This window comes from Pseudorca crassidens, chromosome 3 (genome assembly GCF_039906515.1).
Source record: "Pseudorca crassidens isolate mPseCra1 chromosome 3, mPseCra1.hap1, whole genome shotgun sequence".
Classification (NCBI taxonomy): Eukaryota; Metazoa; Chordata; class Mammalia; order Artiodactyla; family Delphinidae; genus Pseudorca; species Pseudorca crassidens.
Genome location: NC_090298.1, coordinates 49,614,018 through 49,638,912, shown reverse-complemented (window position 1 = coordinate 49,638,912; position 24,895 = coordinate 49,614,018). Strand labels below are relative to the sequence as shown.

The window sequence follows — 24,895 nt, the reverse complement described above, 5'->3', positions numbered from 1 at the left end:
AATGGGAAAAGAATATGAAAAAGAATAGATACACATATATGTATAACTGAATCACTTTGCTGTACACCTGAAGCTACCACAACATTGTTAATCAACTCTACTCCAATATAAAATAAAATTTTTTTAAAAATGAAATATCATATTAAAGAAGCTTCTGGTCTTTAAATGAAAAGAGAAAATGAAAGGGTAACTAGGATTTGCTACTTGAAGCACTGCCACCTGCTAGGACATAGTTAACACCAGAGTATGAAAGAAAACTTCCCTTTAAAATTCATTGGGCAATTTTTATGAACTCATTTTTTGTAAGGCAGGAAAAATAATCAGGCAAGCAAAGGTGAGGTATCTTTGGAAAATTTAATTTGGACCATATTTTCTTTCTTTTGCTTAAAACATCAAATATTTCCATACACTTTGGGTTCCACAACTTACAAAGGGGCAGTGGGTTTCCTGCAGTTACATACTGTACCCAACTTTCTATAGAAAGATCAGACATTTTCCAACCTTGCTTTTGAGTATTTTCTTAAAAATGCTTTAAAGGTTCCTTACAGTCAATGGCAAGTAAAACAAAGTAAGGCTTTATTTTCTCCTTTTTCCCCATTTTTGGTACTGCATGTTGGAGGAATAAGGAAGGAAGACTTGTCACATCAGTGTCGGTACCCTGGGGATCACTGCTGAGTCCTCCACGTGTATCCATATCATCGAGGCCCTGATGTACCCCTGCACAGAGGAACCTGAGATGGGTAAGTGCTGAACAGCCTGTCACAGCCATTTCGCAGCACAGGGGTCTGTGGCTGCTGGTTTCTGTCAGTGTTCACAGGGCTCCTGGACTCCAGGGGTAACAAAGGAACTAGGATCAAATCACGACCAGAGGTCTCCCACCTGGCACTGCAGTACCACAGGTTCACATCTGTGGGCCTTACAATGTGCATTTAAAGACTAAATGTAATTACTGAAAATAACACAAGAAAAAAACCCCATTACTAATTCCCATATCAAATTACTAGAATGAAAATAAAAGCATTTGTCTGATAAAACATGTTTTCTAGGTCAGATGAAAGCAACTCCCTTGCAAGATAATCTCAGTAATGTATATTTGTCACTATTCATATACTTTTGCCTGGTATACAAATTTCCGTAATTGCATCATCTGAACAGGTTTGTCATTTTTCAAACTTGTAGTCTCATTAACTTAAAAAAGGGATAGATAAGGCAGCCAAATTTAACTAATTTTGGTTGCAGAAAAACATCTCAGACATTAGCCTTCTTCTTCTCAAGTGTTAAGAGCATATGATTAAAAGGTAACAGTTTCTTCTCTTAACAGGAAGCTAAGCAGCTATTGTTGTCAAATCTACCTTTAGTAAACACAGGGCCCTCATAAATATAAAATTAAATTCTTTTGAGGAATAGGTTTGTGATTTTAGGTATGCAGGATTTACATTTATTGGCTGAATTTTGTAGTAAACAAACATGTGGTCTTCCCATCTTTCTTTCAATACACAAGGGATTTCTCCATCGTCTCAGCAGGCTCTCACACACAGATGGCAGGCTGGTCATCTCAGCCACATGTCACGTGCTCTCAGAAGCCCTGCAAAAACTCCTGTAGCTGGGTGACGATCTCGGTGTCCACTGTTTCCATGAGGGACTGGAAGCCTTGCTCTCCCAGCAGCTCCTGCTGGGCCTTGAGCTTCTCGTAGATGAACTGCTGCAGTGACACGGTATGCACAGGGTCCTTCAGGGCCAGCTGCAGGACAGAGAGGAGCCACACTGTGTCAGAGAGGCAAAACAAGTTCCTCTTACATGTGAGTGACTCAATTCTTTGTAATGTCTTTCACAGCAACAAAATTGCTTCTGCCTCCCTTCTTGCAAGGGATTCTAAAGGAGCCTCATTGTGGAAAGTTTGTCAAAGAAAATTTCACTCAATTAGTCTAACCTCAGCTCCCTAGGGCCTCTAAGCATAGTCATCCGATTAGCCCAATTTCTCAACAATTCATCCATGTAAAGAATCAAAACCTGGTGGAAAGTATCCTAAAAGGAACATAACATGCCAAAGAGCACTTAAACACAACTGTCCAGGGTTCCTCGTAGGAAGATCAGGTACTTTATTGTGGCAGCTTAGTGAGGCCCTCAGGACTGACAGAGGAAACACTGCCCTATCCTGGATTGCTATGCTACTTATATACATGTATATTCTTCTGGTTAAAAAAGAGAAAGAAAAATAATAAATAAAAATAGATTTTAACAACCCAAACACGTGCTCCTCCTCTTCCATTGGGATATTTGAAAAACAAAAGAAATATAATTAAATAAAAATAACCCATCCATCCACTTCCTAAAGATAACAATCACAAAGAGAACATTCTGGCCTTTTCTGTGCCTGTGGCATGCACATACATACACATAAATATACAATTAGTTCTGTTCTTTGCACTTATACTATCACACAAAAAATTCTACTCTAACACAGTTTAAGAATTCTAAATCAACTTATGTCATAATTTTTTTGTTATAGGCATGTTGAAGTAATCATGGTCTAGATTAAATACAATTTTAACTATCATTTTGCTGAATAATCTTTCACAAACACTGTTCCATGTTACAATCTATACAGCCTTTCCTATACATTTCAAATTATTTCTTGAGGATATCTACCACTATTTCAGAAGGATTACTAGATTACAGTGCATAGACAATTTTATGACTCCTGATATATATTATCAGGTTGTTTTTCCTACAGTTTGTACCAACTTAAAAGGTATAAGAGTTTTCAGCTTGTGACACTGTTACCACTGGTATTATCAGTATTTAAATTCCTTAAAATCTAAGAATTGAAAAATAACACAACTTTGCTTTCAGCTATATTTGCTCTCATTATCAACAATGCTGAAAATGTGTAAGGCTTTAAGTAAAGTGCATGAGTTTCTGTGTGAGAAATTCTTCTCTTTCCTTTACTGAGACTCAATTCTATTCTACGTAGATTAAGTAGCTGAGTCAGATATGCAGTTTGAACAATGTAAGTAGATTTTATTTATTTTATTTTTTAACATCTTTACTGGAGTATAATTACTTTATAATGGTGTGTTAGTTTCTGCTTTATAACAAAGTGAATCAGCTATACATATACATATATCCTCTAGATTTTAAAATAATGACCACAAATAGAAAATGTAACTGAGAGGTAGAGACATAGGAGGCATGAATGTGAAATTAAACCCCTTATGTGAACATTCCAGAGTTACAGGATAAATCCAAGGCAAGGGTAATTTCAATACTCATTCTCCTGGAAGATGGATAGGAGAAAGAACAGCAAGAAAAACTGCAGACACAAAGCTCTAAATTCACAAGCCTGAAGATATCATTCTACAATATGCACAGAAATTGAAGATGAACATTTAAAAAGATCTACTCCCTTAAGCAACATGCAATAATGTTCAATATCATTTTAATTAGTAAGCAATAGACCTCTTACTAAAGAGGATGTGAACTTTGTTGAAATATCAGTCACTAAAACTACCTGCTACAATATGAGTGAAAAGAAGCTGAGCTTGAAGATGATGTTCAACAAGTCACTCCCACTACTGAAACAAAGCTTAAGAGTGTGGTTTAAATACTGTTTCAATTTGCTCTAAGAAACTGTAAACAGTTAACTTATCGTATCTCCACGCTTTAATTTCCAACAGACTAATAAAAAGGAAAAGTATCCCCATACTAAACCCCACCAGCTGTGGCATAACACGACATTGGTATATATTTTTTAAAGTGTATTGATCAGTCATTAGAAGATTAAAAGTATTTCTGTTTTGTAAGAAGAGTTGTGGAGGGAAGAAGGAATTTAAAAAAACATACAGAATCTCCAAATACATACCTTACAAGATCTTAAAAACAAAACAAAACACACACTACTTTTAGTGAAAAAAACTACACGTTCACAAATAAATGTCTGTTTTGGCTTCTGGCAGACATTCCTTAATCATGGTTATAAATACTCTTGAAGAAATATATAAAACAGATTGACCACATGATTCCCTAGAGAAGAATTATCATTGCACATGCACTAAAAATCCAGGTATCATTTCTTTGAATGCAATAATGCCTACAGTCACTAGAATTAAGAGACCCTGAAGTCACTAACAACATTTTCAAAACTATTACTTTTATGCAAATAATGTCCACCTAACATAATGAACTTAATTATATGATTTAATGTGAAAAAATACAGAATGCCTAGCATGTTTACTAGGTGGTATGTTCTTGAGAAAATAATTAGTTTTCTAACATAATAAGTAAATTATAAACAGGAAGATGTTGGACATTATATATAAACAAACATAAGAAGACTCTAAAAGATGGAGAGAAGAAGGCAGCACAGCACCCAAGGAACAACATGGTGTTGAGTGCCCTTTCTTCTTGCCTCATAAATTCCAGATTTGGGGCTGAAGAAGCCAGCAACCTGGAAACACCAATGAGCACAGACAAAAAAAGCTAAAACAAATAGCCTACTCTCTAGCCAAAGGACCACGAAAGGGACCACAAAGCAAGACAAAAAACTTTTAGACAATAATTGCTCTACTTCAGCCAAACACCACAGAATAAACTGTGGCCCCAGTCCCACTGAGCTATTAGAAGGATTCAACCCACCTCCCATGTCTGTGGAGGTCCCTGGGGATCTTGAACTCTCCCCTTCCTCACCCAGGGAGGTATCAGTGGAGGCTCAGTGGGGAACACGGCCTCTTCCCCTACCTGGCAGTAAAAAAGTGGTACATCCACTTCTTCTGCCAGAGCAGTATCAGAAGAAGCCAGCTAAAACAGATTTAAATAAGATGCAGAGTCTCATAACACAATACCAAAAATGCCCAGGTTTCAATAGAAATCACTCACAATACCAACCAAAAGGACAGGGCATGGGCAAGAGGGAAGTGGATTTAATTATAAAAGGGCAACTGAGAGGTCTTGTGCTGATAGAAATGTTCTATATCTTGGCTCATTAACGTCAATATTCTGGTTGTGAAGTCACAGTTTCGCAAATGTTATCACTGGAGGACATGGACAGCAACAGTATATAAACCAGAGAGATCATTAATCTGGCAGCCTCAACCATCAAGAATAAACTGGGAGGCAAGAAATTAACTTCTGAAGGTGAATGACCAAAATAGTTTGACACCTATATGTGCAAATTTAAACAAAGTACTCATAGAAGAATCTTACAAAATCAAATTATTTATTCTTCTTTCCCACACATTTCTAACAGGTGTGATTATATTTGTTTAGCTGCACGTTTGCTTAGATGCACAAATCTGAGGAGATAAATGCCTGCTACAAGGAAAACAAAGGCAGCAATACTGAGGCTCAATTGACAATATGAAAATATTGGGGATAATGGGAAGAAACAGAAAACTATTAAAAAACAGATCCAGACTAGATACAATGTGTGGTATTTTGGATTGAATCCTGCAACTAAGAGATTAGTGGAAAACTGGTGAAATTTAAATAAAGTCTGGAGTTTAGTTAATATACCAAAGTTGGTTTCTTGCTTTGATAAATGTACAATACTAATGAAAGATATTGATATTAGGGAAAACTGGGTGAAGGGTGCGTGAGAACCCTCTGTACTACCTTTGCTACTTTTCTGTAAACCTAAAACTATTCCAAAATAACAAGGTTATCTATCTTTATGCCAGTACCATGCTGTTTTTTGTTTTTTTGGTTTTTTTTTTTGCGGTACACGGGCCTCTCACTGTTGTGGCCTCTCCCGTTGCAGAGCACAGGCTCCGGACGCGCAGGCTCAGTGGCCATGGCTCACGGGCCCAGCTGCTCCGCGGCATGTGGGATCTTCCCGGACCGGGGCACGAACCTGTGTCCCCAGCATCAGCAGGCGGACTCTCAACCACTGTGCCACCAGGGAAGCCCACCATGCTGTTTTAATTACTATGGCTTTGTAATATATTTTGAAGTCAGAAAGTGTGATGGCACCAGCTTTGTTCTTTTTCAAGACTGTTTTGGCTGGCTATTCAAGATCTTTTATGGTTCCATATGAATTTTAGAATTGTGTTTTTCATTTCTATAAGAAATGCCATTGGGATTCTGATAGGAATTGCACTGAATTGGTAAACTGCTTTGGGTAGTATGGACATCTTAACAATATTAAGCCTTCCAATTCATGAACATGGATATCTATTTGTCTTTAATTTATTTCATGAATGTTTTGTAAGTTTTCAGTCTACAAGTCTTTCATTTCCTAAGTTAAGTTTATGCCTAAATATTTTATTCTTTTTGATGCTACTGTAAATGGGTTTTCTTAATTTCCTTTTCAGCTAATTATTAGCAATATAGAAAACACACCTGATTTTTGTACATTGATGTTGTAACCTGCAACTTTGCTGGATTCATTTATTAGTTCCAGCAGTTTTTTTTTTTTTTTTTTGCAATATGCGGGCCTCTCACTGTTGTGGCCTCTCTCATTGCGGAGCACAGGCTCCAGACATGCAGGCTCAGCGGCCATGGCTCACGGGTCTAGCCGCTCCACGGCACATGGGATCCTCCGGGACCAGGGCACAAACACGCATCCCCTGCATCGGCAGGCGGACTCTCAACCACTGCGCCACCAGGGAAGCCCTCCAGCAGTTTTTTTAATGGTGTCATCAGGGTTTTCTATATATAAGATCATGTCATCTGCAAGAGCGGACAATTTTACTTCTATTTCAATTTGTATGCCTTTAATTTCTTTTTCTTGCCTATTGTGGCTAGGGTTTCCAGTACTATGTTGAACATGCAGAGCAATGGAAATGAATAGAGAGATCAGAAATAAATGCACACATATAGAGTTACCTATAGATCTTCAATAATGGTGCCAAGAATGCACAGTGGGAAAAGGATACTCTCTTCAACAAATTGTGTTGGAAAACTGTATATCCATATGCAAAAGAATGAAACCCTCATCTTACACCACACATAAAAATCTACTCAAAATTAATTAAAGTCTTAAACATAAGACCTCAAACTGTAAAACTCTAGAAGAAAACATAGGGGAAAGGATTCATGACAGTGGCCTTGGCAATGATTTCATGGATATGATATCATAACCAAAATACACATGCAACAAAAGCAAAAACAAACAAAGGAAACTATGTCAAACAAAACTTTAAAAAGCTATTTTAAAAAAAGGATTCAGACTAAAAAAGTACATACCTCTGTGGCCATTTAGTTGGGGGACAAGCTGCCCTAGACACCTCAATTAGCTGACACAAATGTTCATTATATATACAGAATGTTTAAGCAGCAAGACTTGCAAGGTCATTTTCAAAATGAGAAAAACTGACAACCCTAAGCTTTGAATGACATCCAAATCTGATTTTTCTCATGTTAACGGCATCAGCAGATGCCATTAGAATACTTCCAAGTTCTTGGTTTGTTCTCTTTCTGTTGCTTCCATATGCCTAACTCCCATTCTTGCCCTTCAAGAAAGCACATGATTATTTAAGAAATATTTCCTTTAAAATGGTTATGATAACATTAGGAACCTTATAACAGGTTTCAGTTATTAGCAGAAGATAACTAGCTAGAATTCCTGACTCCAGGGTTATGCTTAATAAATGAAGTGCTAAATAACCTGACTTACTTCAAAAGTACATACATTGGATTTTAATAAGCAAGTCTGGTATTCCCTGGTTCTGAAATTATTACTTGAAGACAGAATGGTTCTGTATGGTTCTGTACAGTTCAGAATGGTTGAACTGTGTTATGAGGTCCTTCTTTTGGTCACTATATAGCCTTCTGACCTACAACAATTGACCCATAGGTGTTTAATCTTTAAAGCTGGTATAAGATTTTTAGCTCCTGTGGTGCTACTTACGAAGATGTACATTTCTTGTTCTTTGAGATTTTTATTCCTTAAAACTAAAATATAATTCACTGCATTAATCTTCAATTTCACCCAGAAGATACTCAGTAAAGCTGAATCTTCTATTTTTCTTAGGTTATGTGGCATATTGTGTAACTGCTCTCTTTTCAAGTCTCCATATAACCTATGATAATTTTCAGAAATTATTTACTGTAACATTTTTTCATATGATATTTTGCTAAAGAGAAGAAGTTTCCTGCCTTAGAAAAACACAGAAGATCTTTTTAAAAATAATATACTTTCTATGAAACCTGGTAGATTATGTATAAACACACTAGCTATGCAACAGGCCAAAAATATTAAAGAAAAATTTGCTTATAACAATGTATAATCATGTGGTCTTCAAAAATTCCATAGTTTGATGAAAATATCTTTTCTTTAAAATTATCTTCTTTTTTGACCTCTGATTGTTTCACCATAGGTAACTCAATTTCTAAAATATATCTAAAACGTCTAAATTTCTAGAATCTCTTAGGATATAAACTCTTTTAATTTGGTGGCTTAACAAAGAGTTTGAGGCCTGCAGATGCCAACCAGAACCCACCTAATTAATAGGGCTTGGCAATGCAAATTCAGTCACTAACTACACCAAGCGTGAAACCCAAATTCCAAGGGAGCCACCTGAGATTTTTACTTTACTCTATTTTTAAATGTATTTTTATTTTAATCACTGTTGTGGCTGTTCCCTGAGGAATTTAAACTACAATTTCTATCTGATGAGCTTGTAAGTAAAGGAACTATTTACACTGCTATGTCTAGAAAGACTGGGACCCAGACTTAATGAAATAAAAATGACAGCACACGCCTATCTCAATGACAAAAACTTAAATTTCAACTTAGTTATTAGCTTGTAACCTACGTTTTCTGATACAATTATTATTCTCTCCACCAGTCCTAGACCATTACTACTTGGGTATTTTTACTCTAGTTTTAATTTTTTTCTAGTTATACCTTTCATAGGAAGGTGCATCAACTCTTTGCAAAGTAAGCTTAAGAGAAATGCAAAATTTAAACAATGAGCCCAACTATTTATTTCAAGTCCAGCTCTGAGGAACAGAACATCTGCTTATTTCTTCACATTTGTCTCAGTATGGAATGTTCTTCATGAGAGCAATGAAATAGAAATCAAAATATATTTATATTTACTAAACTCCAAACACAAGCAAGGCATGTGCTAGGCACAGGCTAGGTCCTTCACCTATAGTATTTCCTTTAAAACTCACAATAAGGCATCTTAAGGAGGCAAGGGAGCCTTCAGCAATTTAACCAAAAATCCTTAAAGAACAGTGGTTCTCACTCTTGGTAGCACACTGGGAATCGTTTGTGAAACTTTTAAAAATGATGACATCGAAGTCTTACGTCTACAAATTCTGATTTAACTGGCTTCAGGCACGAGGATTTTTAAAAGCTCTCCATGTAATTCTGATGCACATCTAAGTGTTACAGAAAAATTTGGAAAAACCAGCTTTGAGGACTAAGGTCTCAAGTGAACCTAAAAAAAACTCTATATTTTTACATTTAGTAAAATAAAAGAATACAGGTAATAGACTAAATAAAATATATGAAACTTAATTCCCATTTACCACCATCTATTTCTAGAAACTCTTCAGGGCTTCCTTTCTCCTTTAGTTTCAGTGAGGCATTTTTAAATTCCTTTTGCTTTACTTGTATGCATACTAGGCAATGTCAGTGTCTTTCTTTTTTTTATCATTGTCTGATTCCTCCACCATCCCAAAGTTTAATGCCCTTTGACGTTTGGTTTTTGACTCTAGAATTCATTATCCAGTGGTATGTTTGTGTTTAGTTTTAAAAAGTTATTTTTTTTAACATGTTAAAAGCATATTATTATTCTATTCCTATTTCAATAGAAGCTTTGCCAGGGATAAATGGTGAATTTAATGCTAGATTCAATTTGCTAAGGGTAATTTATATTTTTGCATCTATTTTTATAAATATAAAAATTTACTGTTTTTCTTTTTTCTGTTTCATTCTTTTCCTGACAATTCCCACAGCTTTCTAGGTTTTAGAATAGTTCAACTAGCACAGCATTACCTGTTCCTTAAATTTTGATACTACAAAAGGAAGAAAGAAAGAAAAGAATGAAGAAAAAAAGAGAGAAAGAAGGAAAAAAAATGGGAGAGGGAGAGAGAGAAGGAAAACTGCTGCCAAAAGGATGTCATTAGAAAAGTTAAATGCATTAAACTGTTTAATTGATAGTACATTCCAATAAAACCACTTGTAAAATGAGCATATAAACGTTACTGAGTACTGGGGGAGGGTGTTTTATTGTTCTTTTTTTTTGAGGAGTGGGGAGGCAATTTAAAACATTTCTTCCATGGCTATTATACATCTATTTCTACCTGGTCCTAAGTTTTTTGTTTTTTGTACTTTTTTTATAATTTATATTTTATTTAAAAATTGTCCATTCTGACAAGATTTTCCATTGATTAGCCAAGAGCTGCATGTATAACTCCTGAAGTTATATGTGTCCTTATCTCTAATATTGATATTTATATTCACTCCCCCACCCCTTGATTGTGGCTCACCAGAGTAGCAGCTCATGGAGGTCAGGTGGGCAATGGAGTTTTTTTTTTAAGCTCAGGTCCATCTCACAGTGGGACCAGTGGGTTGCCCATCTTGTGGCTATTTCCCAGTTCCAGAACGTATAATTGGAACACACATACTTAGCATCTGGAAGAATCCCCATATTGGGTTCTAGGTTTCCTAAGGCTGACTTTTGCTTTTTACTGACAACTTGAAATGAGTTTTGGGTTGATTTATTTTCATTCTTTCTTGTTTGATAATAACATTACTTAAGGCTATGTATAATTTAGTTGTACCCACATGTTTTTATGTGTAATAATCTCAGTGGAGTATGTCACCTAATTAAAAATTGCAAGCTTCCTCTTTAAGATATCATTTTAAAAACTTTATGTGACCAACATTTTTCTCAACAATTGCTTAATTTCCGGTTTCACTTCATTGCAGTCAGAAAATATGACCTATACTATTTCTACTCTGAAAAACTGGAGGTATTTTTGTAAGCCTCAACTATGCTCTTTTTTAAAATGTTTTATGAACATTAAAAAAAATGTATGTTCTATTTATAGGGTAAAATTTTTATTTACAGCTACTAAATTAACTTTACTGATTATATTATTCAGATTTGTCACTACACAACCACTAGGAGATCCTCTTAGGTTCAACTTTACGTAGGATCACAAGACTACTATAGGCTATCCTTAGCATCAGTTTACTCAGAAGGCCATGGGGATGACATGATATCGCAAAATGGAAATGTGTAGAAAGATAAATTTTGCACCAATAAAAATGTTATGATAATAGGTGTATTTTTAGAACCCTGTAAAAATATGCTGCCTTTTCAAATGACCATTTTCATGTTTTATGAAAGCATTTCTACTATAAACCAATTTTAGCAGTAAATAAAGCTAATTTTACTGTGTAAATTAAGGACTATCTCCATTCAATTTCCAGCAACAGAGTTATCTCTTTATATTAAAAAAAAATCAATTCTAATACATAACTAAATTAATAAATAAGAGGAAGATGCCCTCCTTCCAGTCATCTTAACATCAGAGTAAAATGACTATATAACAAAGTGTAACAGAATACTGAATTTAATAACATCAATGTTATTAAATTAGAACGGCCTGCTAGATGTCTAAATATGTTACCACTTAGCAATACCTCTGATTCTACTTCCTACTCAAAGATAATATTAATATTCATGTTTGTCCAATCTGTGACATAATATACTATAAAACCAAATATGTGCCACAATACATTGATCCAATTATATGTAGTTTCCAGGTGATACAGAGAATGGAAAAGATTTATAAACAGAAACAGTGAAGAAAACTCAGATGAGATTTTCTATTTGCAATCTAAATGCTATCTTTGGATATGCTCAGTTTTCTGAATATCATTTATTTCTGTGTATAACCTTATTAAAGGGACTGAGAACATCAGAGTGAGCCATCTATAGGCAACACCAGCTCCCTTCTCTCTGCTTATTGCTCCAACTGCTTCTATGGTTCCAAGGAGTGAGATCACTGAGCAAATATTACGAGAATCTCTACTTTCCTGCTAAGATGCTCTACAAGGTCAAGCTACCAGGTGAAGGATCGAAGTGTAAGTGCTATAAACAGGAAATTCCAAAAGAGAACTTTTAAAGCCAAGAACGTTTAATAAGGAGCCAGTCAGCGCCCTCAATCTACTTCAAAAACTGGGATTATCATTTATCAAATTGTAAACCGTCAATAATTTATAAAAATGAAAGAATATGACAGGAATGAAAACTTCCCATTCTGACCATCTGCTGATATAGCAAAATTGTTAGAGAATTTGCAGTATTTTAAGACCTGCACTAATTCACTATTTCTGTGAAGGGAAAAACTGTTCTATGGCTGTTTAACCTACATTTGCTGGAGTACCTGAAATGATCTCATACATGATTTAAATTACATTGTGTGTTTATTGTAGTAGGCATGCTTGGCACAAAACAGAGGAATAACTGCACAGCAGTGCCTCCAGAACTGAATTATCTGTGGAAGTCAAGTGGAAAACTCAAAAAACAGCAACACTATGATTAACAAAGATGTAACACTATGATGTCTTTAGAAAACAACACAATTCAAGCATTTCAAAATGTCTGTCCCACTATTACCTTTTAATGTTGGAGTTTATTTAAGTCTCAGAGAACCAAGCCTATCAACATTTATTTTGTTTACATAAAAACAGAGTAATCACAATCAGAATATCTACAATACCCATCCGATTTAAGACCATAAATGATCTTGTACCAGTCTCTGAGAATTACGCTTGTTCTTTATTCAAGGAATAAATTCATAATGAAATGAAACTAGTAGAGTTTTAGAAGCAATTCACCAACACCTAGTTACCACAGGCCAGATCTTTCCTAAAAAAAGGTCACCCAAATCTCCAGTTCATGTTAACTGCTGATTTATACACCTTTAAGAAATCGGCTACCACTAGCATCTAATTCAATGAAAAGTTACTGAGAATCCATCTTGTACCATTCTACATCCACACCCTGTATGTAAAACGTGTTTGGGGGGCAGGGTGGAATTAAGGTAACAGGAAAATTAGTGGTGTGATAAATTTTTATATTAAATGGTAAAAAGCTGCTGCATAAAATGTCCTCTGGAATGAGGCAGCACTGTGTGTATGTGTGATGAAGGGAGGAGATAAAGAGAGAAGATGGGGGAGGTGAAGAGGGTGCCGGCAGACAGCAAAGAGAAGATATTTCTCTCAGGTATCCAGGTCAGAAGAAAGCTAGCTGGTTATGTGGTACATCCAATGGCATCGGTATTCACTGGGTGGAAGCAGTTAATTTGTAGTTACATGAATGGCGTAGGAAATGAATGGAGTAGGAAAACACTGTCAAGTTCTCTTAGCAGGCATAACATTGCAAGCCTCTCCCCAACTGTATGGCTAAGCACAATCTCAAAACTTTTCTTACCAAAAGTTTTCTGCTCTATTTTTTCATTTACTGAGAAATTTTTTAAAAAGGCATCAGATGGTAAATTTCTTTTAAAATACATATATTGGGTTGGCCAAAAAGTTCGTTCGGGTTTTTCCAAATGAACTTTTTGGCCAACCCAATACATCTGGTCTACAATGAAAATAAAGGAGAATAGGATTTGCATGAGAAACACTGGCTTGATAACCAACTTAGTTAGAACATATAGGTATTCTGTAAAATAGCCAATAAGTGATTTTTTTCCCCGAATAATTTGAGTTTTACAACAACAACAAAAAAATGACAAAGTGAAAAGATCCCCTTTTATTTAGAGAAGCTCTTGACAGGATGCATTATAGTTTTTTTGAGTGGAACACAATTTTGTTTATAAAAGACAAAACCATTTATAGCATGCACTTATAGCTGTTCAGTTAAAAGAAAATCTGTGGATTTTTGGTGCAGTGGGCCCCACAGGTGGCAGCCTGTCAGGAATGATAAAAGGTAAGAGCTAATGGAGAGGCTGTATGGTTAATAGTTCTAGAGCTTATGGAAATGAACAAAGGAAACAAAGAAGAGAGCCTATAGTTTGACAATCAGTCACATTACATAATGGCCATTTTCTTAAAGAAAAAAAGTGAACATCTATAAAATTCATATGTAAAGTATGCTAAGGAATTATGAGACAAATATCTATACAGATAACTTTAGTTCAAAGGAAAGAGAAGAAACAGTTATTAATAAGCAAGGCCTTCTACCCATGAAATGTGAAATGTAACAATGAAAATGTGGACATATTTCTGTAATTCAGGGTTTATACCCTAATTCACAAAATTTAAATGGTATCTGAAGTTTCATGGTCCACTGTCATTTATGCAGTCATAACAGATGAATAAGCAAATTCGTGGTAGAATATGGTTGTACAACAATCTTCTACAACACAATCTGACCAGGTCACTCCTCTGATGACAACTCTTTAATGGCTCCCTATTCCTACCAAATAAAACCCAAATTCCTAGCTTTCTATGGCTGCTGTATCAACCACAAATTTATTACCTTCTGGTTCTGTATATTAGAAGGCCAGAACAGTCTCACCGGGCTAAAATCAAGGTGTGTCAGCAGGGCTGCCTCCCTTTCTGAAGGCTTCAGGGGAGAATCTGTTTTCTTGGCTCTTCCAGATCTAGAAGGCTTCTTCCTCCATCTTCAAAGCAATAGCAGGTTGAGTCTTTCTGACACTGCATCATTCTGACCCTCTCCCTTCTGCCTCCCTCTTCACTTTTTTTTTTTTTTTTGCGGTACAAGGGCCTCTCACTGTTGTGGCCTCTCCCATTATGGAGCACAGGCTCCAGACACGCAGGCTCAGCAGCCATGGCTCACGGGCCCAGCCGCTCCGCGGCATGTGGGATCTTCCCGGACCAGGGCACGAACCCGCGTCCCCTGCATCGGCAGGCGGACTCTCAACCACTGAGCCACCAGGGAAGCCCTCCCTCTTCACTTTTAAGGACTCTTGTGATTACATTTGGCCCACCTGGATAATCTCCCTTATGATCAGCTGATTAGCAACCCTAATTCCACTTTGCTGTGTAACAAAACATAGTCATAGATGATACAACATATTCACAGGCTCCAGGGACTAACTAGGACACGGATATGCCTGAAGATGAAGGAGATTAGTCTGCCTACCACACTTATCATATGGTATACCAGGCCCTCTACAACCCGCCTTTTTTTTGACACACAGTAGGCAGCTAAATAAATGTCTGAGTGACATTCCTGCCACTACCCACAGTTCAGTGAAATAAAACAAAGAATTACTTGTCCTGAGTATTGCAGGATGTTTAGCAGCATCCTTGGCTCCTACCCACTAAATGCCAGTAGCACTTCTCTGGCCTTGTGACAATAAAAAATGTCTTTCAATGCTGTAAGTCCCCTGGGTGGGGGGGGGGGAGCGAAATTACACTCAGTTGAGAACCACTATTAAACAAGGATCTACTGTTTGTACGGAAAAGTAAATGTAAACCTACTTAATTCACACAATGACATAAAGCCATTTTGACTAGGGTTAAGAAAGTCATCAGTTTCTTCATTTCTTCCAGCTCAGTAAGAAAGTGTGGGGAAGAAATTAATTCTCGTTTAAGTTAAAAGAAAGTTATAACTAACACCTGGATAGTTTCTAGAACAAAATCTTTCCTCTTTTATATCTGTTTTTATTTTAAAGTAATTTATTTCAAGGTGACAGTTCCTGAAAAATCCAATGACTTATTAATATGATCTTCACATAAATAAGTACAAAATTGTGCAAAGCTGTTTTAAATCATTTCACTTTGCTAGGGTTTATGTAAAAATGAATTAGAGTGGCTAGGATAAAATGAAATCCGTATCATTTAATTTGTAAATTCTTTAGTTAACAAATCCTCTTTCATCAGAAGTGATATTTTATTTGTGAACATATCACTTTATACAGGAGAATTAAATCATTTTAATTGTTTTAAATTAATATAAATGGACATGTTCTTTCTCATATTTTCTTCATTTGACTCTGAATCATGGTAGCACACCCTAGCTTTTGGTATAAGCTATGTCTTTATTCACATCACACAGTTAGGGTGAGACAACAAAGAAGCAATTGCTTTCAATGCACTGCTCAAAAGATCTAGCTGGAGTATGTATGTATGTATGTATTAGACTGATCTAAGGAATATTCTAAAAGGAAAATAAATCTGCAATTCTTAGCATCAAAATAGCCAGTCTTACGCCTCTGACTTTCAAACAATGCAGGTTTTGCTGTTTTCCAGCATAACTCTTTCCCACTTCAGACCAAGGTAATTAACAATTATTTAATAAGTGTTCAGTTTACCTTAAAAGTTATATTATGGTGAATTTTCAAGTAAAATATCCTTAGAAACATCATTATGAGTATTAAAACACATTGTTAGGCTACAGTAATTAAAATAGGCAGGGTTACAGACTACCATTTGGAGTTCTGAAATAAATCCATGTTAATCTGGCAACGGAGAATCTGATTGATAAAGGTGGCATTTCAAAACAGCAAAGACAAGACAGGCTACTGATTAATTTTGTGACACAAGCCATATGTGTATGTATGTGCATGTATGTATTTATATATTTATATACATATACATATACAAAAAAAGCTCATGCTCTACTTCACTCCTTTATCAAAAAATTTCCAGTTAAAGATTTAAATGAAGTAAGCCCATAAAAACACAAGAAATGATTTCTTAAGAGTGGGGTAGCCATTCCAATCACTCCATAAAACCATACACAACAAAAGAAGAGTTCGAAAACAAAGTCAAAAGCCAAAAAAATGCTGTCAAATTAAAGAGATGAAAACAACTACCACGGAAAACTCAATATACAGTGATGATCTCTCAAAGAGGAGTGCAGATCTGGATTGATCATGTCCTCAGAAGATAGCACTTCATCTTTCAGAAAGAGGGTCAAATGAAGTGAAAAGAAAAAAAAGCCTCACGGATAGTTGTGAGGGGGAATCTGAGAACTGAAGCAGAGACAATTTGCAAAACTGTACCCAGGACTCACAAAACAGAAAAACTATCCTAAACCATGACATGCAAGACAAGCAATCTAAACCCATACTATTTTACCACAGCTCATTTAGATCCACGTATTCCAAGACAAGAAAACTGACAACTGATCCAATGGTAACTGCATTGAACTCGTGTTAAAGGTAAGACCAATGACTGACCCAGCAAATTGACTGGCTTACAAATTCTAACCAATCCTTGACAAGACCATTCTGTAACTAAACTCCAGCTCCCAATGTGTACATTCTCCCTTGTAGTAACAAGCTAATAAACCTAACTTTGTTCCTAGTTTTAGATAGATATATAGACAGACAGACAGAGAGATAGATAGATAGATAGATAGATAGATAGATAGATAGATAGATAGATAGAAACAAAGATGAGAATTAAGGGCTGATTTCTTTAATCTATAAACAGCTTGTTCAGGTTTACTGACTGTTGCCTAACAAACTAGTCCAAACTAGGTGGCATAAAATAACTATTTTTTAATGTTAATGGAGTCAGTGAAGCCATCTTGGAGTTGGAACTACCTGAAGAGTCACTCACTCATGTGTCTAGCAGTTAATGCTGGTTGTTCTCTGGGACTTCTGCTGGGGAAAATAAGACCTATGTTCTCCTTGTGGATGCTTGGGTTTCCTTACAGCATGGCAACTGGCTTCCAAAAATAAGTGTCCCTAGGGAACAAGGTGGAAGCTATATCTAATGATCTAGACTCAGAAGTCATAAAGCACCAGCAAGCCTGACCAGTTTCAACAAAAGGAAATACAGGCCTAACATCTTAATGGGGAAGAATGTCAAAGTCACATTTTAAGAATGGCATACGGAATGGGAGATATTATTATGATCATTCTTGGGAAACATAATCTGTCAGAAAACTCTTATTTAAAAGCAAAAAAAAACAAATAAAATTTCTAATAGAAAAATATAAGTCATTCATCAAACAAAGGGATATAAATGAGCTACAAGCATCTGAAAAAGGCTCAGCCTCACTCATAATTAGAGAAAGTACATTAAACAACAAATTACCACTTTCTAACAATCATATTTTCCAGGGTACAGGACAACTCATGTACCACCACTGGGCACATAAATTTAAATTGTTAGTTGTTTTCCTTGAAGTGACGTGCTTACTTTCGAGAAAATGCATGCCAAATGCTCAAGTCTGAATGATCATATTTATCTTTCAGCTGCTCTTCCACTTCCACATTCAAGTAGTGTTCATGAAAAAGGTTTAATTCAGCTCACAACTCAATCACAAAGGTACTTTTCCTCAAGACCAACCACTGTCAGAGAATATTCCCATTTTGACACAGAAAATATTTAAAAGATGAGCACTCAAGAGTGGAGATATATGAAAATTAATAATTTGTACTATGTCATCAAAGACATTCTTAAATGAAACTGGAGCTTTAAAAAACAAAAAACTAAGTGTATGGTAGTGGAGAATATGATGACTGCTAGTATAGTTTGCTGTCACTGACCTTATTAATGCTGAAGTGCCAGCAGTTATACCCACCACTGGGTACAAAACATTGTTTTAGCACCACCAGTACAAATGTTCACACAATGAAAAGGGAAATAATATCTTAGTATTATTATGAAATCATTATTATTATTATTATGAAACAATAATACTGTTGAAAGGGTTTGGGGAACCCCTTGTTATCTGTGGGCTACACTTTGAGAACTGCTACACAAGAGATGCATGGGATGGAGATCCATTCAATGGAATGTCATTGTGTGCAGCTATTAGAAGAAATAATGCAAATCTAAATTTATGTACAGGAAATATGCTCATGCATTTACTACATTTAAGAGGAATCAAGCAGCAAAATAGAATGTATAGTGTTTCTAATTTGTGAACTACATACAGATGTTTATATATGTAAACTAAATGTTTGGAAAGATACATATAATGTTAGTAAAGGTTGCCTTGGCGAAAGGGTATTCCACATCATACAACGATTTTGTGATTTTTTAAATTAGTATAGGTTACTTTTATAATTTAAAAAAAGTCTTCAAAATAGGAACTTCCTTACGTAGAACAATTCTTTGAAAAGGCTTCTTAAATTTCCCTTTCCTCAAAAGATAGACTCCTTATAAAAACACAGTTAGCATACTGATAATTTATTGAGAAAAAGAAAGAAGCAGAAGAGGAAAGCAGGAATAGAGTAGGAAAACCCATCAAGAAGACAGTCTAAAGTTCACTGTAATGTTACCTAAGTTCTCCCAAACCAGGTCATATTCTTCGTCTAAAAATATGAAGACTTTATTTATTGAATCAATACCACATTGCCAAAGTTTCCAAGTGAACAGTGGCAAATTACTGAACTCTTCCTGATTAAAGTTTTCAGTAACAATTCAAGTAAATAATGAATAATGAGAGGCTGCCTATTTTTTTAATACTCAAGAACAATACTGATGTCAGCAGGGAATTAATCTGAGATCTCAACTAAAAGCAAAAACTTAGAAGCCATCACTTTATTTAGTTCCAAGAGCATTTTCAATAGAATTTTCTTTTCTAGTGTCTTTTGATTACTATGATGTAGCTACTGTGAAAGATCTTAACCTCTTGATCTCAGACTATTTTTTGATTAACATTTTAGCTCCATCACAGGGAAAAACTGCTATCTCAGGAGGATGCCCGGTTATCAATTTGTGCCTTTATTACATCTCAGTTGGATTATTCATTACTTCCTATCCTCTTGGATGGTTTAATGTTACTTGCAATTCCACAGTTTGTAAGAGCTGAATTAACCACTGCAATAGCATATTTCAAGATATGGGTAAGTTTAACATTGATTTTGAAGTCTCACTTGGTACAGAAAGTTTTGTTCAATCCAACTTTGAAATATTTAGTATTTTTTATATAGCTGGCCTTAGGTATATAAAAAATATACCTAGGATAACCTTTTTTACATTTTAGCATCACCTAGAAATGAAGATAAGGATATATTAACAGCAGTATAGCAGTCAAACTTATAGGTAGAATCTAAGCAAAGCATAGATAAAAACAAGTAGATCCTCCCATTTTAAGAAACTGGCTTTGTAATAAGCTAATGGCATTGAATATTTTTAAAGAATATGTATGTATTATTTACCAACATACACAAGAAAATAGGTTCTGTGGGTAGATAAACATGCTATCAGAGAAAATACTGATTATAAAGATCAATGCTTTGTACATGGTGAGCATTCAAAAATGCATATGGAATGAATACAAAAGAAAAATAGCTCATTTTGAAGATGCTACTCTATTGCCACTGTGTGGAGGTCAAGAGAAGCAGTTGTGTAACTGCAGCAGGTAGAATTATTTGGTACCTGACTAAGAGTCAACAGAGAACTACTTTTAAGAGAATGGTGAACTGGAAGGATTTACACACAATTTTAATAAATTGGGCCTTAAGAGAATCAGAATGGTGAAAATATGTTAAGTGACAACCAAAAATAAGTGACAGCAAGCAAGTAATATAAAAATTTAACCAGTACAACTGCTTTACTTGCAAAATCAGAAGCAATCATTTATAGTCACTATTTTTCAAACTGTTCTTTAATATTAAAGTTTAAGAATTGAGTTTTAAAGCTTTCTAGGAGGCAGAGGAACAAAGACAAATTTTACCTATTTATAATGCTTTTTAAAATTAGATATCAATAAAAACATTCATAATGAACAATTTAGATCTGATTTTCTTGTTAACAAACCAGCTTCTGAATGGCTTTTTCCTATTATCTATCTACAGACTTTATAGATTACTATGTATCAAAGACTGAAGAAAAAAATGAAAACATCTCAGCAATTCTGAAGGGAAAAAAAAGAATCAGATGGCAGGTCATAAAGTAACAAATGTGAGTACTTCTATGTTAATGATTAAAAAGCATTCAAGCCTATACTTCTATAGTTTCAATCAAGCAGTAGCATAAAGAATATCCAGTAGTATGATAAATGAGAAAAATCTGACAATTAGTATAATAGATTTTCAGGGGCCATCTATGATACTATTATAGGTTACATAAACAGCCTGTAAATATTTCATATTCCTGTTGAATAAAGAAAAATGAGAAAACGGGACATCTTTCATTGTTATCAAAATAAAATTTGAAAACTTCACAAATTAAGCAGGGATTAAATAAAACAATTTTTATTTTCAGTAGTAAAAAGTTGTATCAAAAGATTATTTTAGTAATGTGAAAATAAGAGAAACGATTTTTTTCTTTCAATACTTTAAAAATGCTGCTCTGCTACTGGCTTGCCTCCACTGTTTCCAATGACAAGTTTGCCACTGGCCTTATCTCTTTCCCTCTCTATATAATGTGTCTTTTTCCATTACGCTAGGAGGTGGATCCAAAAAGATATTGCTGTGTTTTATGTCAGAGTGTTCTGCCTATGTTTTCCTCTGGGAGTTTTATAGTATCCAGTCTTACATTTAGGTCTTTGATCCATTTTGAGTTTATTTTTGTGTGTGGTATTGGAGATTGTTCTAATTTCATTCTTTTTTTAAAATTTATTAATTTTATTTATTAATTTTTGGCTGCACTGGGTCTTCGTTGCTGCATACAGGCTTTCTCTAGTTGTGGTGAGTGGGGGCTACTCTTCGTCGCAGTGCGGTGGCTTCTCTTGTTGCAGAGCACAGGCTCTAGGTGCGTGGGCTTCAGTAGTTGTGGCACATGGGCTCAGTAGTTGTGGCTCACGGACTTAGTTGCTCCGCAGCATGTGGGATCTTCCCGGACCAGGGCTCGAATCTGTGTCCCCTGAACTGGCAGGTGAATTCTTAACCACTGTGCCACGAGGGAAGCCCCAATTTCATTCTTTTACATGTAGCTGTCCAGTTTTCCCAGCACCACTTAATGAAGAGACTTGTCTTTCTCCATTGTATATTCTTGTCTCCTTTGTCATAGATTAATTGACCATAGGTGTGTGGGTTTATCTCTGGGCTTTCTATCCTGTTCCATTGATCTATATTTCTGTTTTTGTGGCAATGATATACTGTTTTGATTACTGTAGCTTTGTAGTATAGTCTGAAGTCAGGGAGCCTGACTCCCTCAGCTGTGTTCTTCTTTCTCAAGATTGCTTTAGGGGCTTCCCTGGTGGCGCAGTGGTTGAGAATCTGCCTGCCAATGCAGGGGACACGGGTTCGAGCCGTGTCTGGGAGGATCCCACATGCCGCGGAGCAACTGGGCCCGTGAGCCACAACTACTGAGCCTGTGCGTCTGGAACCTGTGCTCCGCAGCAAGAGAGGCCGCGACTGTGAGGCCCACGCACTGCGAAGAGTGGCCCCCACTTGCCACAACTAGAGAAAGCCCGTGCACAGAAATGAAGACCCAACACAGCCAAAAATTAATTAATTAATTAATTTAAAAAAAAAGATTACTTTAGCTATTAAGGGTCTTTTGTGTTTCCATACAAATTAAAAAACATTTTTTTCTACTCTGTGAAAAATGCAATTGGTAATTTGATAGAAATTGCAATGAATCTGCAGATTGTCTTGGGTAGTATAGTCATTTTGACAATATAGATTCTTCCAGTCCAGGAACACAGTAAATCTTTCCATTTGTTTGTGTCATTTTTTATTTTTTTCACCAGGGTCTTATAGTTTTCGGAGTACAGGTCCTTTGCCTCCTTAGGTAGGTCGGATTTTGCTTTTAAGCTTTGTTTGGCAGGAACAGAACAATACCTAATCTAAGGCTAATTTTGCTCCACTGCTGAGGTAATACAATTCTGAGTCCTCTACCTAATACTCTGTGAATTCTGAGATTTCCACTCTGACATGAGGCACTACTCCCTGCTCTGTGTCAGCTCTGAGTATTGTTCTCGTAACAATCCATTCTGGAGGTTCTTTCTCTGGACTTGGGTAACTTCTGCACTTGTATGTGCTAATCAGTACTCAGGTGAAGACTGAGAGGGGACCCAGTGAAGATCCCCAAAATTCTATGTGAGCAGCTTCCTCTTCTCTGGTAACCTGAGCCACTCTGGTGTCTTCAGATTTCCAGCTTCCTCTCCTCAAATCAGAGAGACCACTGGGCTCCCTAGGCCACTCCCTGGAAACTGAAGGCAGTAATATGTGGCAATCAGCGGGCTCACAGTGTTTGTTTTTTGTTTCTCAGGGATCATTATCTTTCGTATTCTGATCTCCAATATCTTTTTTAAAATGCAGGTGGTAAAGGCAGTCAAAACATACAGAAAAGTTGCTATGTAAGTCTAGCAGAGGGCAAGATCATTTCTGTAACTGGGTATGGGTAGGAAAGGTGATCAGTGAGAAGAGAGAGTACCTCATGAGAAAAATGGCAAAAGAGTAAGCTGAGTGGAGAGAAGGAGGATAAAGGGGCTACTCCAGATGGAAGGACTAGTATGAACTCCATAACAGAGACAAGAAAACATAGATATGAACGGAGATAAGTTATTTGGTTTAGCACACAGCATGGGGAAAAAGGAAGACAAGCCTCAAAAGGTTGGCTGGAGTCATATTACAGAGGTCTGTAAAGATTAACAAGGAGTTAAATTCTTATTGCAGTGGTTCTCAACCCTGGTTGTACATCAAAATAATATGTGCCCCTTTAAAGAAATATGTATGCTTGATTCCCAGGCCCAGAAATGTAGTAGGTCTAAAGCAGGGAGGCAAAGGATATGGTTTGTCCAAAGTTTAAAACAGCAGAAAAACAAGGAAATCTAGGTTAAAAGCTGGGAAAGTGATTATGAAAACAAGGACAAATTATGGGGCTCCAGATAAAGGTACAAAACAAATTTACCAGGAGAAAAGGAATAGTTAGTGAGGAAGAAGAAGAGGTTGTGATGAGAGAGAAATGTCAGAGTTCAGGATTTTGGATGAGATCAGTTCCAAATTAGGATAAGTTCAAGATTTAGCATGAGAAATAGAGGGGAAAAATGTAACAGAACTGGGCGAGTTGAGGAAAAGCGAAAAGCTCTAAATTCATAACCAGAGTGACATTTCATGCAAGTTGAATACTAAAGAGTATTTTCAACAATTGTATAATTTACCTTGATTACTCAATGTTATAGGGTAAGGATTCTCAAAAGGCAGTTCAGAAACCACCAATAATAAGATAATGGATTAATCTCATATTATTTGTAAAATAAAAATGTCTTTTTAACATGCATTTCAAAATACTGATATTGAATTAAGAAGAAGACAGTACCTTATTAGTGACAAATACAGTTTTGTCTTTCTACTAGTTCTGCTGAGTTTTTTAGAGGTAAATGGGAACAGGCAAAAGAATAATCTTACTGGTTCTCAGTGATCAAAACTGTTCAGGCCTAGGGGCAGGACAGGAATAAAGACACAGACGTAGAGAATGGACTTGAGGACACGGGGAGGGGGAAGGGTAAGCTGGGACGAAGTGAGAGAGTGGCATGGACTTATATATACTACCAAATGTAAAACAGATAGCTAGTGGGAAGCAGCCACATAGCACAGGGAGATCAGCTCGGTCCTTTGTGACCGAGGGGTGGAATAGGGAGGGTGGGAGGGAGACACAAGAGGGAGGAGATATGGGGATATATGTATATGTATAGCTGATTCACTTTGTTATAAAGCAGAAAATAAGACACCATTGTAAAGCAATTATACTCCAATAAAGATATTTTTTAAATAAATAAATATTATGTAACAACCTAAAAAAAAAAAAAAAGAAAAACCTGTTCAGGGGGAGTTTACAATGTCCCATCCCAAACAACCACTATAGTGCATGCTGCTGACATTATATTTGAACTAAAAATTTACAAAACAACATTGTGGAATATTTGCAACTGATAATAAGGTAACTTTCCCTCCAACAATGTATTCTATATTCCAAATGTAAGTAAAAGTCTGAGGAAAACTGCTGTATTTCATAGTTATGCAAATAAGTTTTCAGGGAGAGTTGATGAGAAGGAAGGAAGCTGAAGGGAGAAGGAGAAGAGGGAGGGAAACAGAGGCAGAA

The 24,895-nt window shown here is 36.0% G+C and overlaps 1 protein-coding gene across 4 annotated transcripts in view; it reads right to left on the bottom strand.

Moving 5' to 3' along the window:
• IPO11 (importin 11) overlaps positions 1–24,895 on the bottom strand; it is a 249,969-nt gene that overhangs the window by 33,213 nt on the left and 191,861 nt on the right. For 3 of the 4 annotated variants that reach the window (XM_067730785.1, XM_067730784.1, XM_067730790.1), the window contains one exon: positions 341–1,741. The exons of the other annotated variant lie outside the window; for it this stretch is intronic. In XM_067730785.1, the coding sequence (XP_067586886.1) occupies positions 1,577–1,741 (165 nt within the window). In that variant the 3' untranslated portion in view covers positions 341–1,576. Of the gene's footprint in view, positions 1–340; positions 1,742–24,895 lie in introns of those variants that run through there. 4 annotated transcript variants of the gene reach the window in all.